Here is a 24,879-nt window from a genome sequence, read left to right on the forward strand (position 1 = left end):
CAACAAAACTATGTAACTATGGGCTTGATGCACATAACAGCAGTAATATTGCTGTGCACAGACAGAGCAAGGCAATATTACCTATGCTTCCGCCAGTAAGTACAGCGAGTTATGCTATTAGTGCGACATGCGGTACTTGAGTAGCCTAGTAGTGACGAGGATTGCTAACGGTAATTCTCTTTAGTAATGCGTGTTACCTTAGCAACAGGCGCACTACTTGAGTACTGCAGGTCGCGCGAACAGCGTAACTCACGGTACTTACTGGCAGAAGTAAGGGTAATATTGCTGTGCTCTGTGCAAGGCAATATTACCGCTGTTACGTGCATCAAGCCCTATGTGTGGATTAATGGAAAATATTGTGTTTATTTAACATATAGAGCATATCATTATAGGTATGAAATAGTAGAAGAGAATGTGGATATGATGTATATTTATGTACGAATGAGAGAAAATGTGTTAAGGGTGACACAGTTTGTAAGTAGTTTGTACTGTAAACATTAAATGTAATTATACATTTTAAACAGACACCTGGTGCAAGCAGGAAGATGTTTTTAACTTGTGGGTAAGTGTACAACACATTTACTTACAGTACATGGGTAAGCGTATGGTATGTGGGTAAGTTTACAGTGCATATGGATTTAGCAGGAGGGTAAAGGTACAGCATGTGCTTATCCCAGATTTGTAAGTGTACAGCGCATGTGCTTGAGGTTAAAAGGGCACTATGGGGGAAATTATGCTGTTCCATTATCCCCACCATCAGTTATTTTATATGGACAGCATAAATTACTCCATAAAGCTTGTATTAAAAAAATAGCTCCTAATACCAATTCTACTCTTCTACACAGCTAATCTGCCTCATTAAATTAGCTCTTCCTGATAATGCAATGGGCTGCTTGTTCTCTGCTAACTGCTAGCGGCCTTCTGTCTCACTCTGCCACAGCTGGCTCACATACTCCAGAGCCATGTTGTTGTTTCTCATATGTAGCTATAATGTAACTAGCTAAGTAAGTAACTAATTAGCAGCCTGTTTATTTAGTTACATTATAGCTACTTGTGAGAAGCAATGCTCTGGAGTGTGTGAGCTGCCTTATAAATCAGCTGTGGCAGAATGAGACAGAAGGCTGCTAGCAGTTAGCAGAGAGCAGGGAACAAGCAGCCTGTTGCATTCTTATCAGGAAGAGCTGATTTAATAACGCAGATCAGCTGTGTAGAAGAGTAGAAATGTAGTTAGGAGCAATTTTTTGCTCTATGGAGAAATGTATGCTGTCCATATTAAACAACTGATGGTGGGGATAATGGGACAGCATAATTTTTGCCATAGTGCCTCTTTAACCACCCACTGCAACCACATGCACTGTTTACTTGTGGGTGGTTAAGTGTACAGTGCATGTGGTAACAGTGGATGTGTAAATGTACAGTACGTGGTTGTAGCGCGTGGGTAATTGTGCAGTGCATACGGTAACAATGAATGGGTATATGCACAGTACATGGTTATAGCAGGTGGGTATGTGTACAGTGCATGTGGTAACAGTGGATGGGTAAATGCACAGTACGTAGTTATATCGGGTGGGTAAGTGTACAGTGCATGTGGTAACAGCGTGTATGTGTGTGTGTGTGGGGGGGGGGGAGGGTAAATGCACAGTACTTGGTTATAGTGGGTGGGTAAGTGTACAGTGCATGTGGTAACAGTGTGTGTGTGTGTGTGTGTGGGGGGGGGGGGGGCAAATGCACAGTACATGGTTATAGCGGGTGAGTAAGTGTACAGTGCATGTGGTAACAGCATGTATGTGTGTGTGTGTGTGGGGGGGGGGGGGGGGTAAATGCACAGTACATGGTTATAGCGGGTGAGTAAGTGTACAGTGCATGTGGTAACAGTGTGTGTGTGTGGGGGGGGGGGGTAAATGCACAGTACATGGTTGTAGCGGGTGAGTAAGTGTACAGTGCATGTGGTAACAGCGTGTGTGTGTGTGTGTGTGTGGGGGGGGGGGGGGGGGTAAATGCACAGTACATGGTTATAGCGGGTGAGTAAGTGTACAGTGCACGTGGTAACAGTGGGTGGGTAAATGCACAGTACGTTGTTATAGCCAGTGGGTATGTGTACAGTGCATGTGGTAACAGTGGGTGGGTAAATGCACAGTATGTGGTTATAGCAGGTGGGTAAGTGTACAGTGCATGTGGTAACAGTGGGTGGGTAAATGCACAGTACGTGGTTATAGCGGGTGGGTAAGTGTACAGTGCGTGTGGTAACAGTGGGTGGGTAAATGCACAGTACATGGTTATAGCAGGTGGGTATGTGTACAGTGCATGTGGTAACAGTGGGTGGGTAAATGCACAGTACATGGTTATAGCGGGCGGGTATGTGTACAGTGCATGTGGTAACAGTGGGTGGGTATATGCACAGTACGTGGTTATAGCAGGTGGGTATGTGTACAGTGCATGTGGTAACAGTGGGTGGGTAAATGCACAGTACATGGTTATAGCAGGTGGGTATGTGTACAGTGCATGTGGTAACAGTGGGTGGGTATATGCACAGTACGTGGTTATAGCAGGTGGGTATGTGTACAGTGCATGTGGTAACAGTGGGTGGGTAAATGCACAGTACATTGTTATAGCAGGTGGGTATGTGTACAGTGCATGTGGTAACAGTGGGTGGGTATATGCACAGTACGTGGTTATAGCAGGTGGGTATGTGTACAGTGCATGTGGTAACAGTGGGTGGGTAAATGCACAGTACATGATTATAGTGGGTGGGTATGTGTACAGTGCATGTGGTAACAGTGGGTGGGTATATGCACAGTACGTGGTTATAGCAGGTGGGTATGTGTACAGTGCATGTGGTAACAGTGGGTGGGTAAATGCACAGTACATGGTTATAGCAGGCGGGTATGTGTACAGTGCATGTGGTAACAGTGGGTGGGTATATGCACAGTACGTGGTTATAGCAGGTGGGTATGTGTACAGTGCATGTGGTAACAGTGGGTGGGTAAATGCACAGTACATGGTTATAGCGGGCGGGTATGTGTACAGTGCATGTGGTAACAGTGGGTGGGTATATGCACAGTACATGGTTATAGCGGGCGGGTATGTGTACAGTGCATGTGGTAACAGTGGGTGAGTATATGCACAGTACGTGGTTATAGCAGGTGGGTATGTGTACAGTGCATGTGGTAACAGTGGGTGGGTAAATGCACAGTACGTGGTTATAGCAGGTGGGTATGTGTACAGTGCATGTGGTAACAGTGGGTGGGTAAATGCACAGTACATGGTTATAGCGGGCGGGTATGTGTACAGTGCATGTGGTAACAGTGGGTGGGTAAATGCACAGTATGTGGTTATAGCAGGCGGGTATGTGTACAGTGCATGTGGTAACAGTGGGTGGGTAAATGCACAGTATGTGGTTATAGCAGGTTATGTGGTAACAGTGGGTGGGTAAATGCACAGTATGTGGTTATAGCAGGCGGGTATGTGTACAGTGCATGTGGTAACAGTGGGTGGGTATATGCACAGTACGTGGTTATAGCTGGTGGGTATGTGTACAGTGCATGTGGTAACAGTGGGTGGGCATATGCACAGTACGTGGTTATAGCAGGTGGGTAAGTGTACAGTGCATGTGGTAACAGTGGGTGGGTATATGCACAGTACATGGTTATAGCTGGTGGGTATGTGTACAGTGCATGTGGTAACAGTGGGTGGGCATATGCACAGTACGTGGTTATAGCAGGTGGGTATATGTACAGTGCATGTGGTAACAGTGGGTGGGTATATGCACAGTACATGGTTATAGCGGGTGGGTAAGTGTACAGTGCATGTGGTAACAGTGGGTGGGTATATGCACAGTACATGGTTATAGCGGGTGGGTATGTGTACAGTGCATGTGGTAACAGTGGGTGGGTATATGCACAGTACGTGGTTATAGCAGGTGGGTAAGTGTACAGTGCATGTGGTAACAGTGGGTGGGTATATGCACAGTACATGGTTATAGCGGGTGGGTAAGTGTACAGTGCATGTGGTAACAGTGGGTGGGTAAATGCACAGTATGTGGTTATAGCAGGTGGGTAAGTGTACAGTGCATGTGGTAACAGTGGATGGGTAAATGCACAGTACGTGGTTATAGCAGGTGGGTAAGTGTACAGTGCATGGGTAAGTCTTGAGCATATGGGTACAGTGTACAGCATGTGTATAATAATACAACCTTGTGTGCATTTTTATATCCATCAGTTGCTGCTGTATTGTTAATCAGCCGGATCATGTGTCTTTCTATATAATACAAACAAGAATAGAAACTGAAGCCATTTTCTGTGATTGTAGCACCTTATTATAGAGGTGTCCTTGATTTCATAGTAGACAATGCTGTTACGTTCAGCAATCAGAGGTTGACAACAAGATGCTGCTGGAAGAAAACAAGTACTGTATTTCAGTCATAACTTTAATTATGTCTCTGCCTGCAGTTACAATATCATGGCATCCTGAAAATCTTTCACATTCATGAAATGCGGTTTATGATAATTACAAACTATCATTATAGTGTCCTGTCAGGATCTAGAGGAATAGTATATATATCAAACAGCGCTGCAATGTTGGTGTACCAAAATTAAAAGTCCAAAACTTCAAATAAAAAGTTCAAATAGAAAGTTCAGATTAAAAGTCTCTATGTATGCGCTTCTCTGTAGGATATAGCAAATCCCTTCTGCAAGTTTTCTGTGTAGGTAGCGCTCCACATTAATAGATGAATACAGGATAGTTTGTCCCCTTTAGGACCGCACTCACCCGTTCAGAAGGACCACTGTCAGACTGGTCAATAGCGTATTATAGATGTTCCTCGTTGGCATCCGTCCGTGGAGTCCTAATTGCACTGCACGTTATCCGTGTAGGATGATGCCTCCAATATGGGTGGATGACTTCAATGTCTTCAATACTCCTCATAGAGGGTAGATGTCTCCAATGTACCTTCAAGTTTAAAAAAGGGATGTTAGAGATCAGTTCAGCTTCAGGCTTATTCATTTCTTCAAAAATGATTTCAGGAAAAAAATCATCTTCGAAGCATAATCAGTTTCACAGGCGGCACTTCCTCCATCTATAATACGCTATTGACCAGTCTGACAGTGGTCCTTCTGGACGGGTGAGTGCGGTCCTAAAGGGGACAAACTATCCTGTATTCATCTATTAATGTGGAGCGCTACCTACACAGGATCTAGAGGAACCCTACCAGTTAAAAAATGAATTAAACAAAAGAAACAAGTAAACAGTATATATAAATATTGCTACATATGGGCTCCTGTTGTCAACAGTTTACTGTCTTAATGAGACTTCTAGTTATCCAATGACAGCCCTGGATGATATGCAAGGTTAAGAATACAGCGACAGAACTGTAAATTATTAATAAAATTAGTGTGCAGATAGATGAAATAATCATACAACAGTAACTAGGTAACAGGATGAATTTCTCAAAGGAAGCTGGTATATACTGCCTGCCTGTCTGCTTTTGTTAAATTATAACTGATGATATCTGCGTCCAGGCGAAAAACCAGGGCCGGGACGACACAGAGGCAGAGAGGCTCCGGCCTCTGAGCGGAAGGTCATCAGGTCAGGATGGGGCGCTTTCAAAGGCATTTCATTCCACAGACAGTCCAGAAAAAAAAACATGATTTTTTTCCGTCTTGAGAGACATAAGTAAGGGACGGGGAGAAAAAGCTCTCTGCACAGTGGTTCTAAAGACTGCATCAGATAAGGAGTCATACATAGCTTTGTAGGTTAAGAGTGGTAGACAGTTCCTAGTACACTAGTAAGGGCGCTCAGCTGGTCTGCAAGTTTGTTTGTTTTTTTAACTTCACTGACTTCTGTCAATGGCCTCAATTCACTAAGATCATGCTGGAGATAATAAGGCAAGAGAAAACTTACCTCCACACAGTGAGAGAGTTATCTTATCTCTTCATTCCTTAAGTTACCTCTTCTGTAGTTAAGTTACCTCCTCTGTAGTTAATTTACCTCCTCTGTAGTTATTTTCACACGCAGTTAATTAACAGCCTGTCTTTAACTCTGGAGTTATTTTAAGGATTGAAGAGTTAACTTAAAGACAGAAGAGTTAACTTTAGGTTTGCCTGAGGTAAAATGTTTCCTGAATACTACATGCCTTATCACCATGGTAACAACTCTATAAACGTTATTAAAGACAGGAGATAAGCTTAGTGAATTGAGGCCAATGACATCATCCAGCTGCTCCCCCAGGAAGCCACCCAGTCATGCATGGCTGGCTGATGGAGAATGGAATTCTAAGGGGAAGGAGAAAGGTATGTGTGGTGTGTGTGTATGTGAGAGAGAGCAGCCTTGCGCCCCTTCCTCCATCCTGAACCTGTACTCTGGAAGTGAGGGAGACAGGCTGTAAAGCCATTCAGCCTTCTGTACTTCTCCCTACCCCCCTTCACTCCCAGTACTGATAAGGACCTGGACTTACAGAAATGACACAGCACACATTCCCAATCGACTTCAGCATGAAACCTCTCCTGAATTGGCCAAGTCCCTTGCATCTGCTGCATCCACCACCACCCCCTAGTGTATAAATGTGCCCCCCATGTGTGCATTTATACATAACCTGTCCTGTGTTGCCCCCCGCGCAATGCCCATCCATCTTCCACTTCCCGCTCCCCCATTTGCGCTTCAAATGCCGCTGGCATTTAGCGTGCATGTGTGCGACATCACACATGTGCCACACACTATATGCTGGTGGCATGTCACCCACAAATGGAACAGAAAGAAGCTGAAGATGGATGGGCACTTTGTGGTAAACGACACAGGACAGGTAATATATAAATGCACACATGGGGGCATATTTATACACTTGAGGGAACAGTGTCAGGGTTTTGTCGCGTTCATCACTCACACCACTTTACAAAGTACATAATCATGTCACTGTCTGTCCTCTTATACGTTCACTGTCTAATCTCTGGCATAGTCATAATCTAATCTCCTACCATATTATTATTGTGTATTTATATAGCACTGAAATCTTCTGAAGCACAGAGTACCCGTATTTTTCGCCGTATAAGACGCTCCGGCATATAAGACGCACCCAGATTTAGAGGGCAAAAATTAGGAAAAAAAAGAAAAAACTAAACCTAGGTGTGTCTATGATGCAGGGGTGTCTTAAGGACTTTTTACCTCCCCCTTTCCAGTTACATTACATACTATTACACCACATATGGGGACAGTGTTATGTGCTGTGTCCCCCTGTGCCTGCTGTGTCCCCCTGTGCTGTGTCTCCCTGTGCCTGCTGTGTCCCCCTGTGCCTGCTGTGTCCCCCTGTGCCTGCTGTGTCCCCCTGTTCTGCCTGCTGTGTCCCCCTGTTCTGCCTGCTGTGTCCCCCTGTTCTGCCTGCCGTGTCCCCCTGTTCTGCCTGCAGCCCCCTGTGCCAGTTTCCCTCGTCCCCCTGTTGTGGCAGTGTCCCCCTGTTGTGGCAGTGTCCCCCTGTTGTGGCAGTGTCCCCCTGTTGTGTAACTGAGGCCTACTTAAATTATAACAGCAGTGTTCCTATTGTGCCAGTGTCCCCTGTGGCAGTGTCCCCTATTGTGCCAGTGTCCCCTGTGGCAGAGTCCCCCTGTTGTGGTAGTGTCCCCCTGTTGTGGCAGTGTCCCCCTGTTGTGGCAGTGTCCCCCTGTTGTAGCAGTGTCCCCTGTGGTAGCGTCCCCTGTGCCTGTGGCCCCGTTGTCCGTGTGTCCTCCAGTGCCGGTGTCCCCCTGTGCAGGTAGTGTGGGTACACATACATTACCTGCTCCTGCCGCCGCGCTCCTGGCTCCCCGATTCTCTTCTTTCATCTACCGCTGCCCGCTGCTGCCCCCGCCGAACATCGCTGGCCGGTCTTAGCCGCATGGATACGCTATCAGCACACCACGTGCCGGGGTCACGCATGCCGCCGAACAACGCTGGCCGGTCCTAATTATCCGCGCAGGGATACGCTATCAGCGTGCGCCGGGTCACACATGCGTATGCGTGACCCCGGCGCACGTGGTGTGCTGATAGTGTATCCCTGCGCGGCTAATTAGGACCGGCCAGCGTTCGGCGGCATGCGTGACCCCGGCACGTGGTGTGCTGATAGCGTATCCCTGCGGCTAATTAAGACCGGCCAGCGATGTTCGGCGGGGGCAGCAGCGGGCAGCGGTAGATGGAAGAAGAGGATCGGGGAGCCAGGATTGGAGCCAGGAGCGCGGCGGCAGGAGCAGGTAATGCATATAGTGCTTCCCTGCGCACCTCTGCATCCCGAAATCCGTACCTTCGCCGCATAAGACGCACCCACTTTTCCCCCAACATTTTGGGGAAGAAAAAGTGCGTCTTATACGGCGAAAAATACGGTATATAGTCATAGACAGGAGCTCACAATATAATCCTGTCATAGTCTAATACACTACCATATTTTTATTATGTATTTATTTAGCACTGGCATCTCCTGCAGCACTTTACACAGTACATAGTCATGTCACTAACTGTCCTCAGAAGAGCTCACAATCTAATCCTACCGTAGTCATAGTGTAATATCCTACCATATTACGATTATGTATTTATATAGCACTGACATCTTCTGCAGCACTTTACAGATCACATAGTCATGTCACTGACTGTCCTCAGAGGGGCTCACAATCTAAGACTACAATAGTCATAAAGATAATGTCCTCCCATATTATTATTATTATGTATTTATATAGCACTGACCTCTTTCTGCAGCACTTTAGAGAGTACATAGTCATGCCACTGACTGGCCTCAGAGGAACACACAATCTAATCCTACCATAGTCATAGTTTAATGTCCTACCATATTATGATTATGTATTTATGTAGCACTGACATCTTCTGCAGCACTTTACAGGTCACATAGTCATGTCACTGACTGCCCTCAGAGGGGCTCACAATCTAAGACTACAATAGTCATAAAGATAATGTCCTCCCATATTATTATTATTATTATGTATTTATATAGCACTGACCTCTTTCTGCAGCACTTTACAGAGTACATAGTCATGCCACTGACTGGCCTCAGAGGAACACACAATCTAATCCTACCATAGTCATAGTCTAATGTCCTACCATATTCTTATTATGTATTTATATAGCACTGACATCTTCTGCAGCACTTTACACAGTACATAGTCATGTCACTGACTGGCCCCAGAGGAGCTCATAGTATAATCCCTACCATAGTTATAGACTAATATTTTCACTATAGGATTGTTTGGGGGGAAACCAGTTGGCTTAGTATGTTTTGAAGATGTAGGAGAATATGAATTGTCTGAATAAAATCTGGGGGCACTTATACCTGGCTTTCTAAATTGGGGGAACCTAAACCTGGTTTTCTTATAATGGGGGCCCGTATACCTAAAAACCCATAGCAGCAAAAAGATGTCAAGTGATCTCTACTACTGATGATTACTGTATGTGTACCAAATGCAGTCCTATGCAGCAGCTCACTATATACACCACCCCGTAAAGAGGAACAGTAACAGGGAGAGACAGTCCACGAATCCACATCAGCGACATCGTTGTAGCGGATGGGGGCGCACTTGGGCAGTTCAGCCTCTGTTGGTGGTAGACCTTGTCCCGGCCCTGCAAAAAACGATATAGAATTCTCAGGATTTGTGCAATTATATCTTGAATATGTGTTGTTTACCATGTCAGATATAAATGTGTAATTTAAACATCCAGTTGATGAAGAGAAACGGGAGAATGTCTGACCCAAATTACTATAATCTCAGATGAATATACAATTTATCATTAGGGACTGAATGAGGTATTGGTCTATCACTGTATACATATAATCTAGAAAAAAAATATTAAACTTAATTCTGATGAGCGCTAGAAAAATAGCCACACATGTATTAATTAGGTAAAAAAATAATTAAGGAAGGGTCATAAGAGATATATGCCTATGTAAAATACTCCTGGGACTAAAATGAACTCTTAATAAGAAAAAAAATCACTTAAAAAGATTAGGAGCACTCTCTCAAAATTCCAAGTTTTATTGATGGTTTTATATGAACAAATCAGTTCCAATTTATCCGATATCCCCTTGAGTAGTAGTTGAATCTCAGTATAGAACAAGAGCATTGGGTTATCACATCCAATTTAATAGATATTAGTACGGTGACCCGTGGTCATTGAGTTACTCATGCTGGCATAAAAATTGCTGGGTGATAACGCAACCTCAGCAAGGGATTTAGGTTATCACACCCACATTCAAAATGTACAGAGCATCAGAAAGCTACTTAGATGGAGAACTCCAGTCCGGCTGTAGTCTGGGGCAGATGTGTTACCGCCATAGGTTATATGAGGAGTACATCCGACTGCTTGGGATTATCGGTGACTGTACTGAAGTGTGGTCCGCTTACGGCAATGGATTCGCCAGATTTGTTGCTGGCTGACAATTGTGAACGGCTCATATTTATAAAATAGGATCCATTCACTGTCAGTTTTGTGTGGAGTGGAGAGCGGACAAACAATGTCCGTTCTCAGCTCAAGTGGGAACACAGCCTAAATCCGTTGCTGTCCCTTATAACTGAACGAACAACTGATGTGCATGGTAATGTCCATGTCTTCCTATGGCTCAGTTCACATGACTGTAAACGCATTTTAACTGAAAGCTTTTTCACAAACCACTGCTATGCAAAGTTACTGCGCGCTCCAAATTACTATACACATTATATTTTTCTCTCTGCAAGACTCTCTGCAACTGGCAGTCAGTATCATTTTTGAGTCCTCAACCATTAAAGGATAATTCGAATATTACTAAACTAATTTCCTAATGATAATGGTTTGTTTTGTTTTTTAAATAAAAAACGTAATATGCACTGATCCAAATTATTTTGCACAGAGTTTCAAAACATAGGTTTTAAAAAACTGAAAATGGTCATTTGTTGAATTTGAAGCATTAAAAGATCATATTTACTGACACCAAAAGATATATATTTCAATCAAAAACATTTAACAGGTCAAGTTACAAACTACCATATGGCCCCTTATTTAATAGCAGCTGCACAGTTATTGCATTCATTAAACTTCTGAGTTTTTGGAGAGTTTATTTTCAAGATGTCAGAAAAGCCTCCCAGAGCTGCTGTTTGGATGTAAACTGCCTCCCACCCTCATAGATCTTTGCTTTAGGTTGCTTCAAAGCTTCTCAATAGAGTTGAAGTCAGGGGAGGATGGGGGCCACACCATGAGTTTCTTTCCTGTTATGCCGAAAGCAGCCAAAGACACATAGGTATTCCTTGTAGCATGATCTGGTGCATTGTCATGCATTAAGATGATTTTATCACAGAAAATACAGTTCATTTTGTACCATGGAAGAAAGTGGTCAGTCAGAAGCTCTCTTCCCATGATTCCAGCCCAAAACATTACTCCATCACCTCCTTGCTCACATTGCAGCCTTGTTGGGATGTGGTGGCTGTTAACCAACCTCCCACCACTCCAGCCATCTGGACCATGAAGAGTTGCACGGCACTTAACAGTAAACAAGACTGTTTGAAAAGTAGTCTTCTTGTAGCCCTGGGCCACTGCAGCTGTCTCTGCTTGTGAGCTTAGCTTAGGGGTGGTTGAATAGAAGGTTTATGCACTGAAATCCTCCAGAGAATCCTACACTTGGATGTTCACGGGACTCGGGAGGCATCAGCAGCTTCAAATATGTGTTTGCTGCTTTGTAATGGCATTTTAGCAGCTGTTCTCTTAATCTGATGTATTTGTTTAGCAGAACCCTTCCTCATTTTGCTTTTAGCTGCACAAACCCGTGTGTGCTCTGAGTCAGTCACAAATCTTTTAACAGTACGATGATCATGCTTAGTGAAAAGTGAGATTTTCATACCTTGTCTAAGGCATTCAACTATGTCACACTTTTTGGCAGCAGAGAGATCATTTTCTTTCCCATATTGCTTTACAATGGTGGTCTGCTTAATAATGTGGAATACCCTTTTTTAGTAGTTTTTTTTACTTTAATCAGTCTCACCTGGCAAACTAGTTATCAGAGGTGTCCGAGATTGATTTCAGTGATCAGAAGAGTCCTGAGACACAATATCATCCATGAGTTTAATTACGAAACAAAATACGGTATTTAATCTTTATGACACTAAAATACAATTTGCATAATAATTTGGAATGCAGTGTAAAGCCAATCAGTTTTTTAGTGCATAGTGTAAAAGAGGCCTTAACTGTACATCTCTGTTGTTGTTACTCTCTGTCTCACCCGGTACACAAAGTAACCAGTGCCTTTGCAATACGTACTGGATTAAATAAATATTACAATTCATGGTGAAATTAAAATTCAAATGACTGTTATTAAATATTGTTACAAAATCGCGAAAAGCCTTCATTGTGCTGGTCCAAAGCAGCAAAGCAGTGTACCAGTGTCATTTGAAAACATGGCACAGGTTCATCAACAGATAGTCTGGAAAAAATATCCTCTTTATACCCCCCCACCACCCTACCACGTATAAGCATGATGCACAGGACAAGGCAGAAGTCCTGCACCTGGCGGTAATGGAAGTAATACAAAATAATTGGGTATAAGACGTCCAAAAGCTAAAACAAGAACTCAATGTAAGGAGCTTATTTTTGTGGTAGGGTGCTTAAAAATGATGCTGCCATGACTAAAGCTTGCTTACGTTCTATGCTTGAGCCATTAAAAAATATTGTTATTGAACTCCACATGTTTCTTTAACATTCACTCCCTGTATAAAATAATACTGTATATCCCCAGGCCTTTACTTTGTTGATCTTAGAGTTAATTTTATTTTCTTAATTCTTGTTAGGTCATCTTTTGGCTTTGAAAGGCATTTTGACTGCCAGAATATGTCTTGAACAGCACAGTCCAATGTCTCCTAACCTTATCGAGCTTCCCCAGCGATCTACAGCTGCAGTGCCTTATGAGCAAGCCACAGTTATGTTTTGTCAAGGGCTAAGCAAGTAAGTCCACTTTCTCAGTAATGCAGTAGTGTCCCGGTTATCCGAAACTCAACTAACCAGCAGTCTCAACCAACCAGCACAAATCTCCGGCTGTATTCATAGTGGTGATGGCGAACTTCTTAGGCTGTTTGTGGGCTCAGTTGTGCTTAAAGACTAGGTTCCACCTCTCCCCCAAGGTTAATATACTTTTAATAAATGTATTTTAACATCTAATACAAAGTTCATGGTATGTATGTAAAGTGGGGCATAGTACTACATTAGTTAGGTCTATTTTTAACATTGCGTCTCAAGCAACCAGAAAGCACACTTACGGAATTACGGAGACTCTACTGTACCTGTGTGTCATTTTTGCACATTAATAAAACTTTTACGTTATCAAAGGTGCCTTTTTTTTTTTTTTTTACAAGAGAAACGGTTACAAATAGATTTATGCAAGTGTCTGAATATGACGTTGAATTATACTACGAGGGCAATCATGAGTTTTTCAGCTCCTGAGTGTGCATAATACGGTACGATCAGATGATGCAGTTGTTTTTGTTTTGCCCTTTTAGGTAGTTGATACTGTTATTTTATTCTTTTTTTTATTCAGGTGTTTTTGCGCACCTCTTACAGAGCACTCCAAAAGTGTTAATGGTTGTTTATGCTGGCAGTCTATATAGCCAAGAAAAAGTGGGGGGAAGGCTGCGCATCACTAAACACATGCTGCAATTGAGTGGTTAATCGCATAGGCATACACCGCCTCTATTAGACTGAAAAATGCATGCCCTGCATCCAAAACAAGTGCTAACATTTATTACACTAGGAGGAACTTTAGCTTCCAATGTGGTTTGCATGCAAAGTATATTGTACTAGACACTTGCGCCACGGTGAGGCAAACCTCCGGGCAAGTGACCTAACCTAAATGAAAACAACATATGTAAAACCTCGGGAGCAGCTAAGCAAAAAAATGTGTAACTTACATTTTGTTGGACAGCGAGGAGAGGGCCAGCGCATACCAAAAAGGCTGCATCTGAAATGACAACCAGCTCATGTGTGCAGCACCTCTAATAGGCTTTCTGCACACTTCGCATTCAATTCAGATGCAAATCATATGCAAAACTGCTACTACTTATCATGCAAACAGGTAACTCAGGAGGAGGGACTGGGAGCAGCTAACCTGACAGTTCTATACTTGCAGAGTTAAGAAAAAGTGGGGGGAAGGCTGCGCATCCCTAAACACATGCTGCAACTTACATTTTGTTGGATACTTTGCATGCAAACCATATTGGAAGCTAAAGTTCCTCCTAGTATAAATAAATGTTAGCACTTGTTTTGGATGCAGGGCATGCATTTTTCAGTCTAATAGAGGCGGTGTATGCCTATGCGATTAACCACTCAATTGCAGCATGTGTTTAGGGATGTGCAGCCTTCCCCCCACTTTTTCTTAACTCTGCAAGTATATAACTATCAGGTTAGCTGCTCCCAGCCCCTCCTCCTGAGTTTCCTGTTTGCATGATAGGTAGTAGCAGTTTTGCATATGATTTGCATCTGAATTAAATGCGAAGTGTGCAGAAAGCCTATTAGAGGTGCTGCACACATGAGCTGGTTGTCATTTCAGATGCAGCCTTTGTGGTATGCGCTGGCCCTCTCCTCGCAGTCTATATAGCCAAACACTACACATTTAGTTCATTAACCTCGCCGAACTGCTGATGAGTTTGATATGCAGTTTTTTTTTCAACTAAATAACATTAAAATACAGTAGATTAGCATTAGCCCATTGGCACCTGTATACCTGTTTTTTCCTCCTTTGTCTGTATTGATAAAGACAGTAGCCATACGTTTTAGAGATTGGCATAAAGTACAGGAGTATCTTTCACTAGTATTTTTTACTGTTATTCTGTATTTACACCATTTTTTTTAAAGCAGCAGGGGCAGCCATACTTTTCCAGGAAAAAAACACATTTTTAAGTTATAAATACTTCTACTTGCATAACTTGTACTGTATTATTCTGTCCACGTTTTAATTTCAGTGAATTTTTTTTTTTTTTTTTTCAAAGTGTTTTATTGAACATTTTCAGAAAAGTTTTGACATAACATACCTCGCATGTCCTTTTGCCCTGCTGTCAGGCGACACTGCCAGGTATCAATTGTTGTACATTTTCATATATAATAGAAAAGAGACTGGTTATAATCTGCAGATTAACATTTCAATTTCACAACTCAACCAGAAGTCCCCTCCCCTCCCCTCCCTCCCCTTCCCACCCTAACCCACCCTTAGTCTCTCTACCCTATCATCAGAAGACAAAATGGACGCAAGAGTCATGTCTCATTTCCTGCTATGTGTTTACCACAAAATAACGCAGTAGATGTGCGGGTACTTAGGTCTGTTGAGTTCTTGCTAAACGCCTGATCCTTGCGTGTCACGAGTATTTGAGATCTGAAGCTTTCCCAGTGAGCCTAGTAATTGTTGAGTGCAATACCACGTAGAATATTTGAAGTTCTCCATCAAGGTGTCTATCTCTTGTTGATTAAAATGATGCTGAATAAACTGTTTCCACACCTTAAAAAATTTGTTGGCTCTTTTTTCTTTGCTCTGTAGTGTGTGCAGCTTGTCCAACAGAAATAGTTTTAGGAGTTCCTCCTTGACGTTGGAGATTGAAGGGGGATGCAAGTTGATCCATTTTTGAAATATGACCCTTTTTGCCACAATTAGTATTATATGATAAAGGTCTGAGGGTATAAGTTTAGTATTAACGTCTTTAGATTCAGCATAGTTAAACATGCACAAGTTTTTTTGTTTGATGATCTCTTTATGACATATGAGATTGGCATACCTGCAAACTTTGTCCCAAAAATGGTCGATGAAAGGGCATTGCCATAGGCAGTGTATCATGTTTGCCTCCGGCTCTTTACACTTGGGACACCAAGGGTTGTAGTGCGACGGTGGGGATCTATACTTTATGTTGAATGCATATTTGGCTTTGTGGATCAGTAGAAGATTTGCAGCTCTCCAAGTCTCCGAGGTGATAAGCGAGCAAAATTTTTCATGGCCCTTTAATAAGATCTCTGCTGGATTGTCTCCCAGTTGTGCTTTTTTCCAAGGTTTGATTAGCAAGTCTTTTGCATTCCTGGTGGTATATGTTTTGAGTCCTCTATAAATGTCCGATAAGGATCTGGGGGGTGTACAAGGGCCAATGATTCGATCCAGGGCATTTGGGCTAGCAACCTGTGACATGTCCCTTAAGTTGGCTCCAGTCATTGATTTAATTTGTAAGAATGCTAAGAAATCCCCACTGGGAATCCCAAATTTATGTTGTAATTCAGGGAAAGTTAACCAAGTGCCTTTGTCTAGGTGGAACATGTTCCCAAGATTTGTTAGGCCTTTGCTATCCCAGGTGTGAAAGGTCTCCTGCTGTATGCTTGGGGGGAAGTTTGGATTTCCCAAAGTGGGCATGTATTTTGAAATTAGGCATGGTAGTTTGAAAAGTTTTCTTACTGCCCTCCATGTCTGAATTGTATCTCTAAATATTATATTTTGTTTAAGACGGATTGGAATTTTTGAAAATTTGGAGTGTAATAGACCCACTGGATTCCAAGGTAGAGCCATCTCGGCTTCAAGAGCATAATTGGAGAATGTATGTGTTTTAAATATCCAGTCCTGGACATGGCGTAGCAGGGCGGCTAAATTGTATAGACGAATATCAGGCAGGTTTAAACCTCCTAGTTCCTTTCCTACTTTCAATTTTTGTAGAGATATCCGTGATTTCTTATTATTCCATATAAATTTGCCAATGGCGGTATTTATAAGTTGTACGTCCTTATGTTTGAATAATAGTGGGAGAGTCTGTAATGGATACAGAAGCCTACCCATCGTAAACATTTTTACCAAAGCCGCCCTACCTGCCAGGCCCAGTGGAAGATGCTTCCATTTGTTTAGTTGGGCTAGGACATCTTTAATTAATGGGGTTATATTGGTTTTATAAATTTGAGTGGGATCTCTAGTTATATTTAGACCCAGGTATTTGAAGCTGACTTTGTTTATACCGATTTCTAGATTCTCCCAGTTAGTAGTATCTGCTTGTTTAGAGAGCGGCATCAGGATGCTTTTAGTTTTGTTTACCTTGAAACCAGACCAGTACCCCATTTCTTGTATGATTTTAAAAATTTCCGGAACCTGAACTACTGGATTTGAAAGGAAGATTAGGATGTCATCTGCAAATAGACACTGCTGCACTGTTCTTTCCCCCAATTTTATTCCCATTACTTTTTCTCTCAGCATTCTAGCTAGGGGCTCTATTGCCAAATTAAAGAGGAGGGGAGAAAGTGGGCACCCCTGTCTAGTCCCCTTCCCAAGTGAAAAGGGGCTAGAGGAGTGACCTTGGCCTAAGATTTGGGCTTTGGGGGAATCATATATAGCTCGTATCGCGTTTAAAAAAGGCCCCTGAAACCCCTGACTCTGCATAAGCATGTCGAGCCAATCCCATTCCACATTATGAAACGCTTTTTCAGCATCAAGCGATAATACAGCTGTGTTTTTATTGGACCTGGGATAGGCTCGAACATGCTCCAACAGTACCATAACCTTCCTGATGTTTGCAACCGCCGCTCTACCCTTTATAAACCCAACTTGATTGGGGTGAACTAAAGAGAGGAGTATCGCCGCCAGCCTCTCAGCCAGGATCTTTGAAAAAATTTTTGCATCCTGATTTAGCAAGGATATTGGCCTGTAGGATGCCGGGTCTACGGGATCTTTGCCCTCTTTAGGTATGAGCCTAATATAGGCCAGAGTACCTGTCGGTAAATATTGCTTGTCCGTTAGAATTTTATTGAAGACCCCGGCTAATGGCTGGGCAATTTCTCCCTTAAGAATTTTATAAACTTCTGCAGTGTACCCGTCGGGCCCTGGGGATTTAAAATTTTTGAGACTTTTTATGGTATCTAATATTTCTGCCTCAGTTATGGGGGAGTTTAGGTAGTCCCTATCTGTCTGGTTGATTTTGGGGAGATTTATTTGCTTTAAGAAGTTTTCCAGGCCCTTAGATGTTTGTCTTGTTTTGGCATATATTTTCTGATAGTAGGCTGAAAATATATCCAAGACTTCTTTGGGTTTCGTTGTTAGTTGGCCTTGGTCGTTTCTGAGAGTTATGGGTTTTCTGTTTCTGTTTTCTTGGGCTTTGGCTATATTTGCTAAAATTTTCCCAGTTTTTTCCCCATGTCTAAACCATTTGAGCTCCATGTAGGATCTATTGATATCAGCTTTGGCTTTAAACCACATGTCCGCCACCAGTTTCTCTTTTAGCCATAGTTTTCTGTTTTCCTCAGTGGGGGTTTTAGAAAACTGTAGATATGCTAACCGAGCTTTTAAGATCATTTCTTGATAGTTTTTGCTTAATGTTTTTTTCTTTGTAGCCTGATATGCAGTGATTCTGCCCCTTAGTACTGCTTTGGCTGTTTCCCAAAAAAGGAACGGATTATCTCTATGTTGCCTGTTATCATAGGAGTATTCTTGCCACCATCCCACCAGTGTTGCCTCAAAGGCTTCATCTCCATAAAGTTGGGATGGAAAGCACCAGAAGAACTGTGAAGTCTTATGTATTGACAGTTCCAGCTTCAGAGAAATTGGTGCGTGATCTGATATCAATATATCCTCTATAGAAGTGTCATCTATTTCGTTTAACAAGGACTCATGCACTAGAAATAAATCTATTCTTGAAAAGGATTTTGTGGGCGGGGAATAAAAGCTGTATTGACGTTCAAAGGGGTGTTGAAATTTCCAAATGTCAATTAGACCCGTAGCTTCCATCAGGGACGTGAGCCTAGTGTCTGAGCGTCTAGCATGTTTCAGGGGGGGATTTCTATCTTCTGTGGTGTTTATAACTGAGTTCATGTCTCCGGCCACTATTAGTGTATTTGTTGTCTCATTATTAATTTGTGCCAGTAGCATGTCAAAGAAATCTTTATTTTCCCCGTTCGGGCCATATATGTTATAAATTAGGTAGTTTTTCCCCCCGTTATCTGTAACTCTACCCTGATCCATCTACCATCTGCGTCACATTTAGTTGACACCAGTTGGTGTTGTAACTTTTTCCCTATTAGTATTAACACCCCCGCTTTTCTATGAATCGCAGGTGACCCGTAGACTGCTCCCACCCAATGTTTTTTCATATATTGAAATTGGTCCACCGTTAGGTGAGTTTCCTGTAGTAGACCAATGTCAGTACCCAACTTTTGAAGGTGTTTCAGCACCCTCGAGCGTTTATTAGGGGATCTTAGTCCCCTTACATTCCAGGAAGTTATTTTCATGTTTTTGTATAATCAAAATTCAGATAAAGTAGAGACAGCAGGATATTACACATATTTCTTAAGAAGACATTTCCCTTTTTCAGTAGAGTAGAGAGACCAATCCCTGTTTCCCAACCAGATAAACCCCCTTCCCCATAATACCCTCTTCCCTTCCCTAACCTTAAACCCCATAGACTTGCGTGAAGGACTTCACTTCTTCCCCGTACCTTCATCTCCTTGACTTCCGAGGGCCACGAGACCCAGTAAAATAAAACCTCCTAGTTATAAACATTTACAAACAGGTGAAAAAGCCATGAACTAGAACAGATTATAAACAACTTCGATCTCTGAGTTTGCCTTTTCAGTTATATGTGATAAGCATCATGCACAGGCTTCTATCTCCATTTACCCGAATGGACCTAGTAGAAGGCTGCTTATATATTAAACGTTGACACTATCAGAAAGGGATCCCCTTCAGCCATTTTGTGAAGAGCTTTCCTCGTTTTCTTCCGCGGCGATGGCTTTCACAAAGGATAAAGCTTGATCTGGGGCATGGAAAACATGCGTTTTGTTATTTAAGTCTGTGATTCTGAGTACTGCAGGGTACGCCAGGGTGAATTTCAGCTTCTTGTTGAAGAGGGCACTACAGACTTTATTGAAAGCTTGCCTTTTGCGTGAGACTTCTGCAGAATAGTCATTGAATAGCTTGATGGAGTGGGATTGCAGAACCAGGTCCTGCTTGCCTGCTCTGTAAGCTGTCATGATGGTTGCCTTGTCTGCAAAATCCAAGTACTTCACCATAACCATACGCGGCATCTTTGCTTGCGAGTTAGGCTTTAGGGGGCCCACTCTGTGTGCTCTTTCTACCTTTATTGGAGTTCGGAGGCCCAGCAGGGCAGGGATCTCTGTGGAGCAGATGGTGTGAAGCTGGACCTGCGTATAATCTTCAGGGAGACCCACAATACGTATATTGCTACGTCTCGACCTGTTTTCCAAGTCCTCTATTCTATCATGTGCTTCCTCATTGGCCTTAGTGAGGTTTTCAATGCGACTATTTGCAGTGTCCAGCGATTGCTCACACTCTACTATTCTTTTCTCTGCCTCAGTGATTCTTTTACCCTGGAGTTGCTGCTCTTTGTGTATCTTTTTAAGCGCCATAGTTATGGCATCTTGAATAGTGTCAGTGATGTCTGGGAGCAGGACTCGTTTCATCTCTGCTGCCAGTTTTTTATAATCAATGTCTGGGCCGCGCCTCTTACCCTCCATGGAGAGCCTTTCCTCCTCCGAGTCACATTCGGAATCCGGATCTTTTTGCCTCTGCCCGCGCTTGTCAGGCTTACAAGAAGTTTCAGGCCTGTTCTTTGTGCTGCCGCCCGCCATCTTGGATGCCATGCCTGCCGCTGTGGTGTTCTCTGGACGCGTAAGGAAGCGGTCCATTCAACGGCGCGGATTAGTGTCCTGGCTCCCCGGGACCTCGGGGGTGCAGATCGGGTAGGTAGCTGGGCGCTTGCTGGGGTGTGGAGGCTTTTACGGGTCTCGGCCAGCCGGAGCTCCTTCACCTAGCTCCTCATGTACGGGCGCCGGAACCGGAAGTCCTCAGTGAATTTTTTATTGTAAATAAAGAGAAAACTGTTCCAGGCATTTTCCATTTGTACTGCCTCTGACTGAAGCCAATCCTGATGTCATTCCCTTACTCTTTTTTTCTCCTGCCTGAAATGGTGTATTCATTGCCAGCCCTCTTCCCACTGAGCTCTGTAGAAACTGCACTGTCATATCAAGCTCGCTTTGTAAACACATGGGAGCACAGCATATATTGTATTTCAACAGCTTCTGCAGAGGGGTGAGGTGTATGTATTTCCCTTCTCAGCCTTCTGTCACCCTGAACTGCCCTAAGCCAATCAGTGAGCAGCAGGAATGTGGGAGGGGAAATAACAAGCTTCTCTATTCCCGGCAATGTACCCAAATAGAATCAGGCTGACTGAGATAAGATTCATTACAGCAGAAACATTTATGATTATATCGGAATGGTTGCAATGCAGACTGCATGTAGATTACATAATAAACACAGAGCAGTGGGTAAATGGAATTCGATTTTATGGCTCACAATCGCGCTTTAACCAGAGTACAAAGGTAAAAGGCATAGCAGTTTTAGACTGAAATTGACAAATAGAATTGATAGATAATATTTAACAATCTGTTACAAAACGGCTTGCATAGTTTTGATTTGATATATATTTTTGTTCTAAAGTAAGCATATTTTGTAATACTCATTGGCAAACACTTTGTTCTTTTTTAATCATACATTTTTATTATTTCAGATTTGCTGCTGGTGCATTTTCAGAATCAAGAAAACTCCTTACTGATTGTCTGGACTTACGATATCAGTTGCATGGCAAGAATCACATTCAGTGTGGAGAGATCCTAGAATATCTTGCAGACATACAAAGCCATCCACTAACCAGTAACTAGTAAGAATACTTCAGTGGGCTCTTTCAACGGAGAAGTACAGTACTCGACATAACAAATGATAAAGCAGAGCTCTGTGATAAATTCATGATGAATTTATAAGTTACATTTGGAAATGGAGTATATGAATGCAGAGAGATACTGTATTTATATATTATATACAGACACAGCTTTCAAATATAACCACCTTCTGTTCACAGTGATAAACACAATTTTGTTTAGTTTTCTACACATGCTTGTTATTGAATTGCTTAGAGCAGGGGTTCTCAAACTGGGTGCCGCAGTGCACCAGGGCTCCCTGTACCTTTGATGGAGGAGACCAATGTGCAGAGGACAGCAACCCCTGTGACTTATTAAGTGGATGCCCTGGAATAGGTACAGGGGTAGCCAGTAAACAAAAGGCAGGAGCGCTAGCTAGACCGATGGCGTGACGCCTGGGAGCGTGACCAAGGAGGAGCTGAAACAGTAACGGAGTGGGTTCTCAGATAGGCCGGGTTCAGCAATAGAGCGGGTAGTGGTACAAAGCAGAAGTCAATACCAGAGCGGGCAATCAGACTGGCCAGGATCAGCATCAGGAAACAGGCAGACACTATTTCACATCACGGGAGACGCACACTCACCCAGCTGAGTAGCACACTCCAGACTTAAATAGGTAATTTGGCGCGAACTGCTTAACGCGTCATGCGCACATTAGAATGCAATGACGCGCACAGACCTACGCCAAGACGCGCAAGCCCACACGTCATCACGCGCCCGTCCATATGCATGCGCAATAGGATATGTACATAACAGATGACCGTTACGTGTGCGCGTAGTGACATGCTGGTATCCGCGTATCCACCACAGCGCACAATGCACGCATGCACCAACGCCAGCCCTGGCAGGAGCCATAAGAAGTGTGCCAGGCCGACTGCCAACATCCGTGTGTGCCAGCCACCATGTCTTGACAGGTAAGTGACCGTGACATGGGAGCACTTCTCAGCGGTGCCGCACTGTCTGTCCCTGTTACTGGTGGCCCTTTTCAGCTTTCCTGGAGAGTAGAAAATAAGATGGTGGCCATCTTGCTGGGGACAAAGTGTAGAGGCTGCAGGTGGCTAATGTGTCCATGAGTGTCTCGGGGAGTCATTCAGCAGTGGGGAGTTGCTATGCAACATTTAGTGTGTCCGCAGAGCAGGAGGTATGCTGGGAACTGCGCCATTTAACGTTATTGCTGCCAGGCACGAAGAGTCTGTATAAGAGCTAGCTGTATAAAAGCTGACCAAACATGCATCATTTTTTTTCTCTGGCATATTTGATCACTGTGATCGAATTTGCAGGTTATTTGTGATGCATTGAGACACATCAATCATAATTTCGATAAATTAATGGCAAAAATCAATCGAAAATTATGATCTGATGCAGTGGCATAACTAAGGAACTTAGGGTCCCAGTGTGAGTTTTACATGGAGCCCAAACCTACCAAGGACAGTTGCAGAGAGGTGTATTTAGAGTAAGGAAACAGTTTGTTAAAAATTGCCACTATACAGTGTACATATAAAGGTGTTCATTACCAGCATGGCACCAATGAAAAGCTATTAAGATGGATGAAGGTCCAGGGGCCCCGGGGCGGTCACAACCTCTGCATCCCCTATTGCTATGCCATGGTATATGCTATAGTAAATTTTGGTTGATTGGACACGGCCAGGGAGCGGTGATAGATTTGATGGCCCATAGGGGTGCTTTAAAAAATTGTAAAAATTGCCAAGGGTGCCCTTACCCATAAATGTTTGAGAACATCAGGATTAGAGTATTCATTACAGGGAAAGTGCTATGTATTTGGTTATTATTGTATTGTTTATTGTATGAGTTACGCCACTCTTTGTGTTTCCCGTATGCCTAGTACACACCATACAATTTTGTGTTAGATTTCACCATACAATTTTCTGTTAGAGGTTTCTGTTAAGGGGTCCATACACCTACCGATTTTCCCGCCGATATACAGCAGATTCGATCACTGTGATCGAATCTGCTGTGAAATCATTGCGCAAACGCTGACAGAACGACCGATTTCCCGCATCAATCGTTCCCGTCGATCCGTCCGTGCGGAAGATTTTGCTCGATCGCCGGCGGGTCGGGAGTGCGTTGATAGCGGCGTTCGAATGCCAGACGACCGATGCTAGCTGCAATACATTACCTGTTCCGCCGGCGCGTGTCCCCACTCTCTCCGCTGTCTTCTTCTCCGCGCTGGGCTCCGAGTCCAGGCTGCTTCACTGAACTTCCTGTCCCGGCAGGAAGTTTAAACAATAGAGCGGCAGTGGCAGCTTCACAGATAGTGAATCGATTTCATGCTGAAATCGATTCACAATCTGTTTGCAGTAAAGGCAGCCATACGATCCCTCTCTGATCAGATTCGATCAGAGAGGAATCTATCGGTTGGTTGATCTGATGGCAAATCGACCAGTGTATGGCTACCTTTAGGTTTTCTGTTATGCTGGGCATACACGGGTCGATGCGGCTCCCGCCTGCGTCCCCGCTCATCCGCGCATGCGCGCGGATAGATTCCCGCTCGTCCCCGCCGGCGCTTCCTAATCAGCCGCTTGATTCCCTGCCATTGTCCGCCGGCGGGGATCGAGCGGGCGGGGATCGAGCAGCATCATCGGACCTGCTGAATATTATTAGCTGGCCGCATCAGCTGCTCGATACACGGTACAGAAACTTACCATGTATCCCCATACACTGGTCTATTTGCCATCAGATTCGACCAACAGATAGATCCCTCTCTGATCGAATCTGATCAGAGAGGGATCGTATGGCTGCCTTTACTGCAAACAGATTGTGAATTGATTTCAGCCTGAAACCGATTCACCATCTGCTGAGCTGCCGCTGTCGGCTGGTCCCCTCCCCCCTCCCCCCCCGCATACATTACCTGAAGCCTGGTCCCGGGCATCTTCTCCGCATCACGGCATCCGCGTATAACTTTCTGTCACTCCAGTGACAGCGGAAGTTCAAATAGAGCACATGCCGGATGCGGAAGGTGATGCGGAGAAGATGCCAGCCGGGAGCCGGGAGGTGAAGCGGAGAAGATGTCGGGAGCCAGCTTCAGGTAATGTATACCTGCGTCGATCGTACGCTGCTAGCGATACGCTCCCTACCCGCGGGCGATTGACGGTAATTTCCCGCACGGAGTGATCGACGGGACCGATTTATTTCAGGACAAAATTGATCGAAATTTAGTGATTA

The 24,879-nt window shown here is 43.7% G+C and overlaps 1 protein-coding gene across 5 annotated transcripts in view; it reads left to right on the top strand.

Moving 5' to 3' along the window:
* LOC137563881 (putative tetratricopeptide repeat protein 41) overlaps window positions 1-24,879 on the top strand; it is a 110,539-nt gene that overhangs the window by 76,214 nt on the left and 9,446 nt on the right. For all 5 annotated transcript variants that reach the window (XM_068276923.1, XM_068276922.1, XM_068276926.1 and 2 more), the window contains 2 exons: window positions 12,780-12,933; window positions 21,513-21,662. In XM_068276923.1, the coding sequence (XP_068133024.1) occupies window positions 12,780-12,933; window positions 21,513-21,662 (304 nt within the window). The remainder of the gene's footprint in view (window positions 1-12,779; window positions 12,934-21,512; window positions 21,663-24,879) is intronic.

The sequence above is a fragment of the Hyperolius riggenbachi genome, chromosome 3 (genome assembly GCF_040937935.1).
Source record: "Hyperolius riggenbachi isolate aHypRig1 chromosome 3, aHypRig1.pri, whole genome shotgun sequence".
NCBI classification, from domain to species: domain Eukaryota; kingdom Metazoa; phylum Chordata; class Amphibia; order Anura; family Hyperoliidae; genus Hyperolius; species Hyperolius riggenbachi.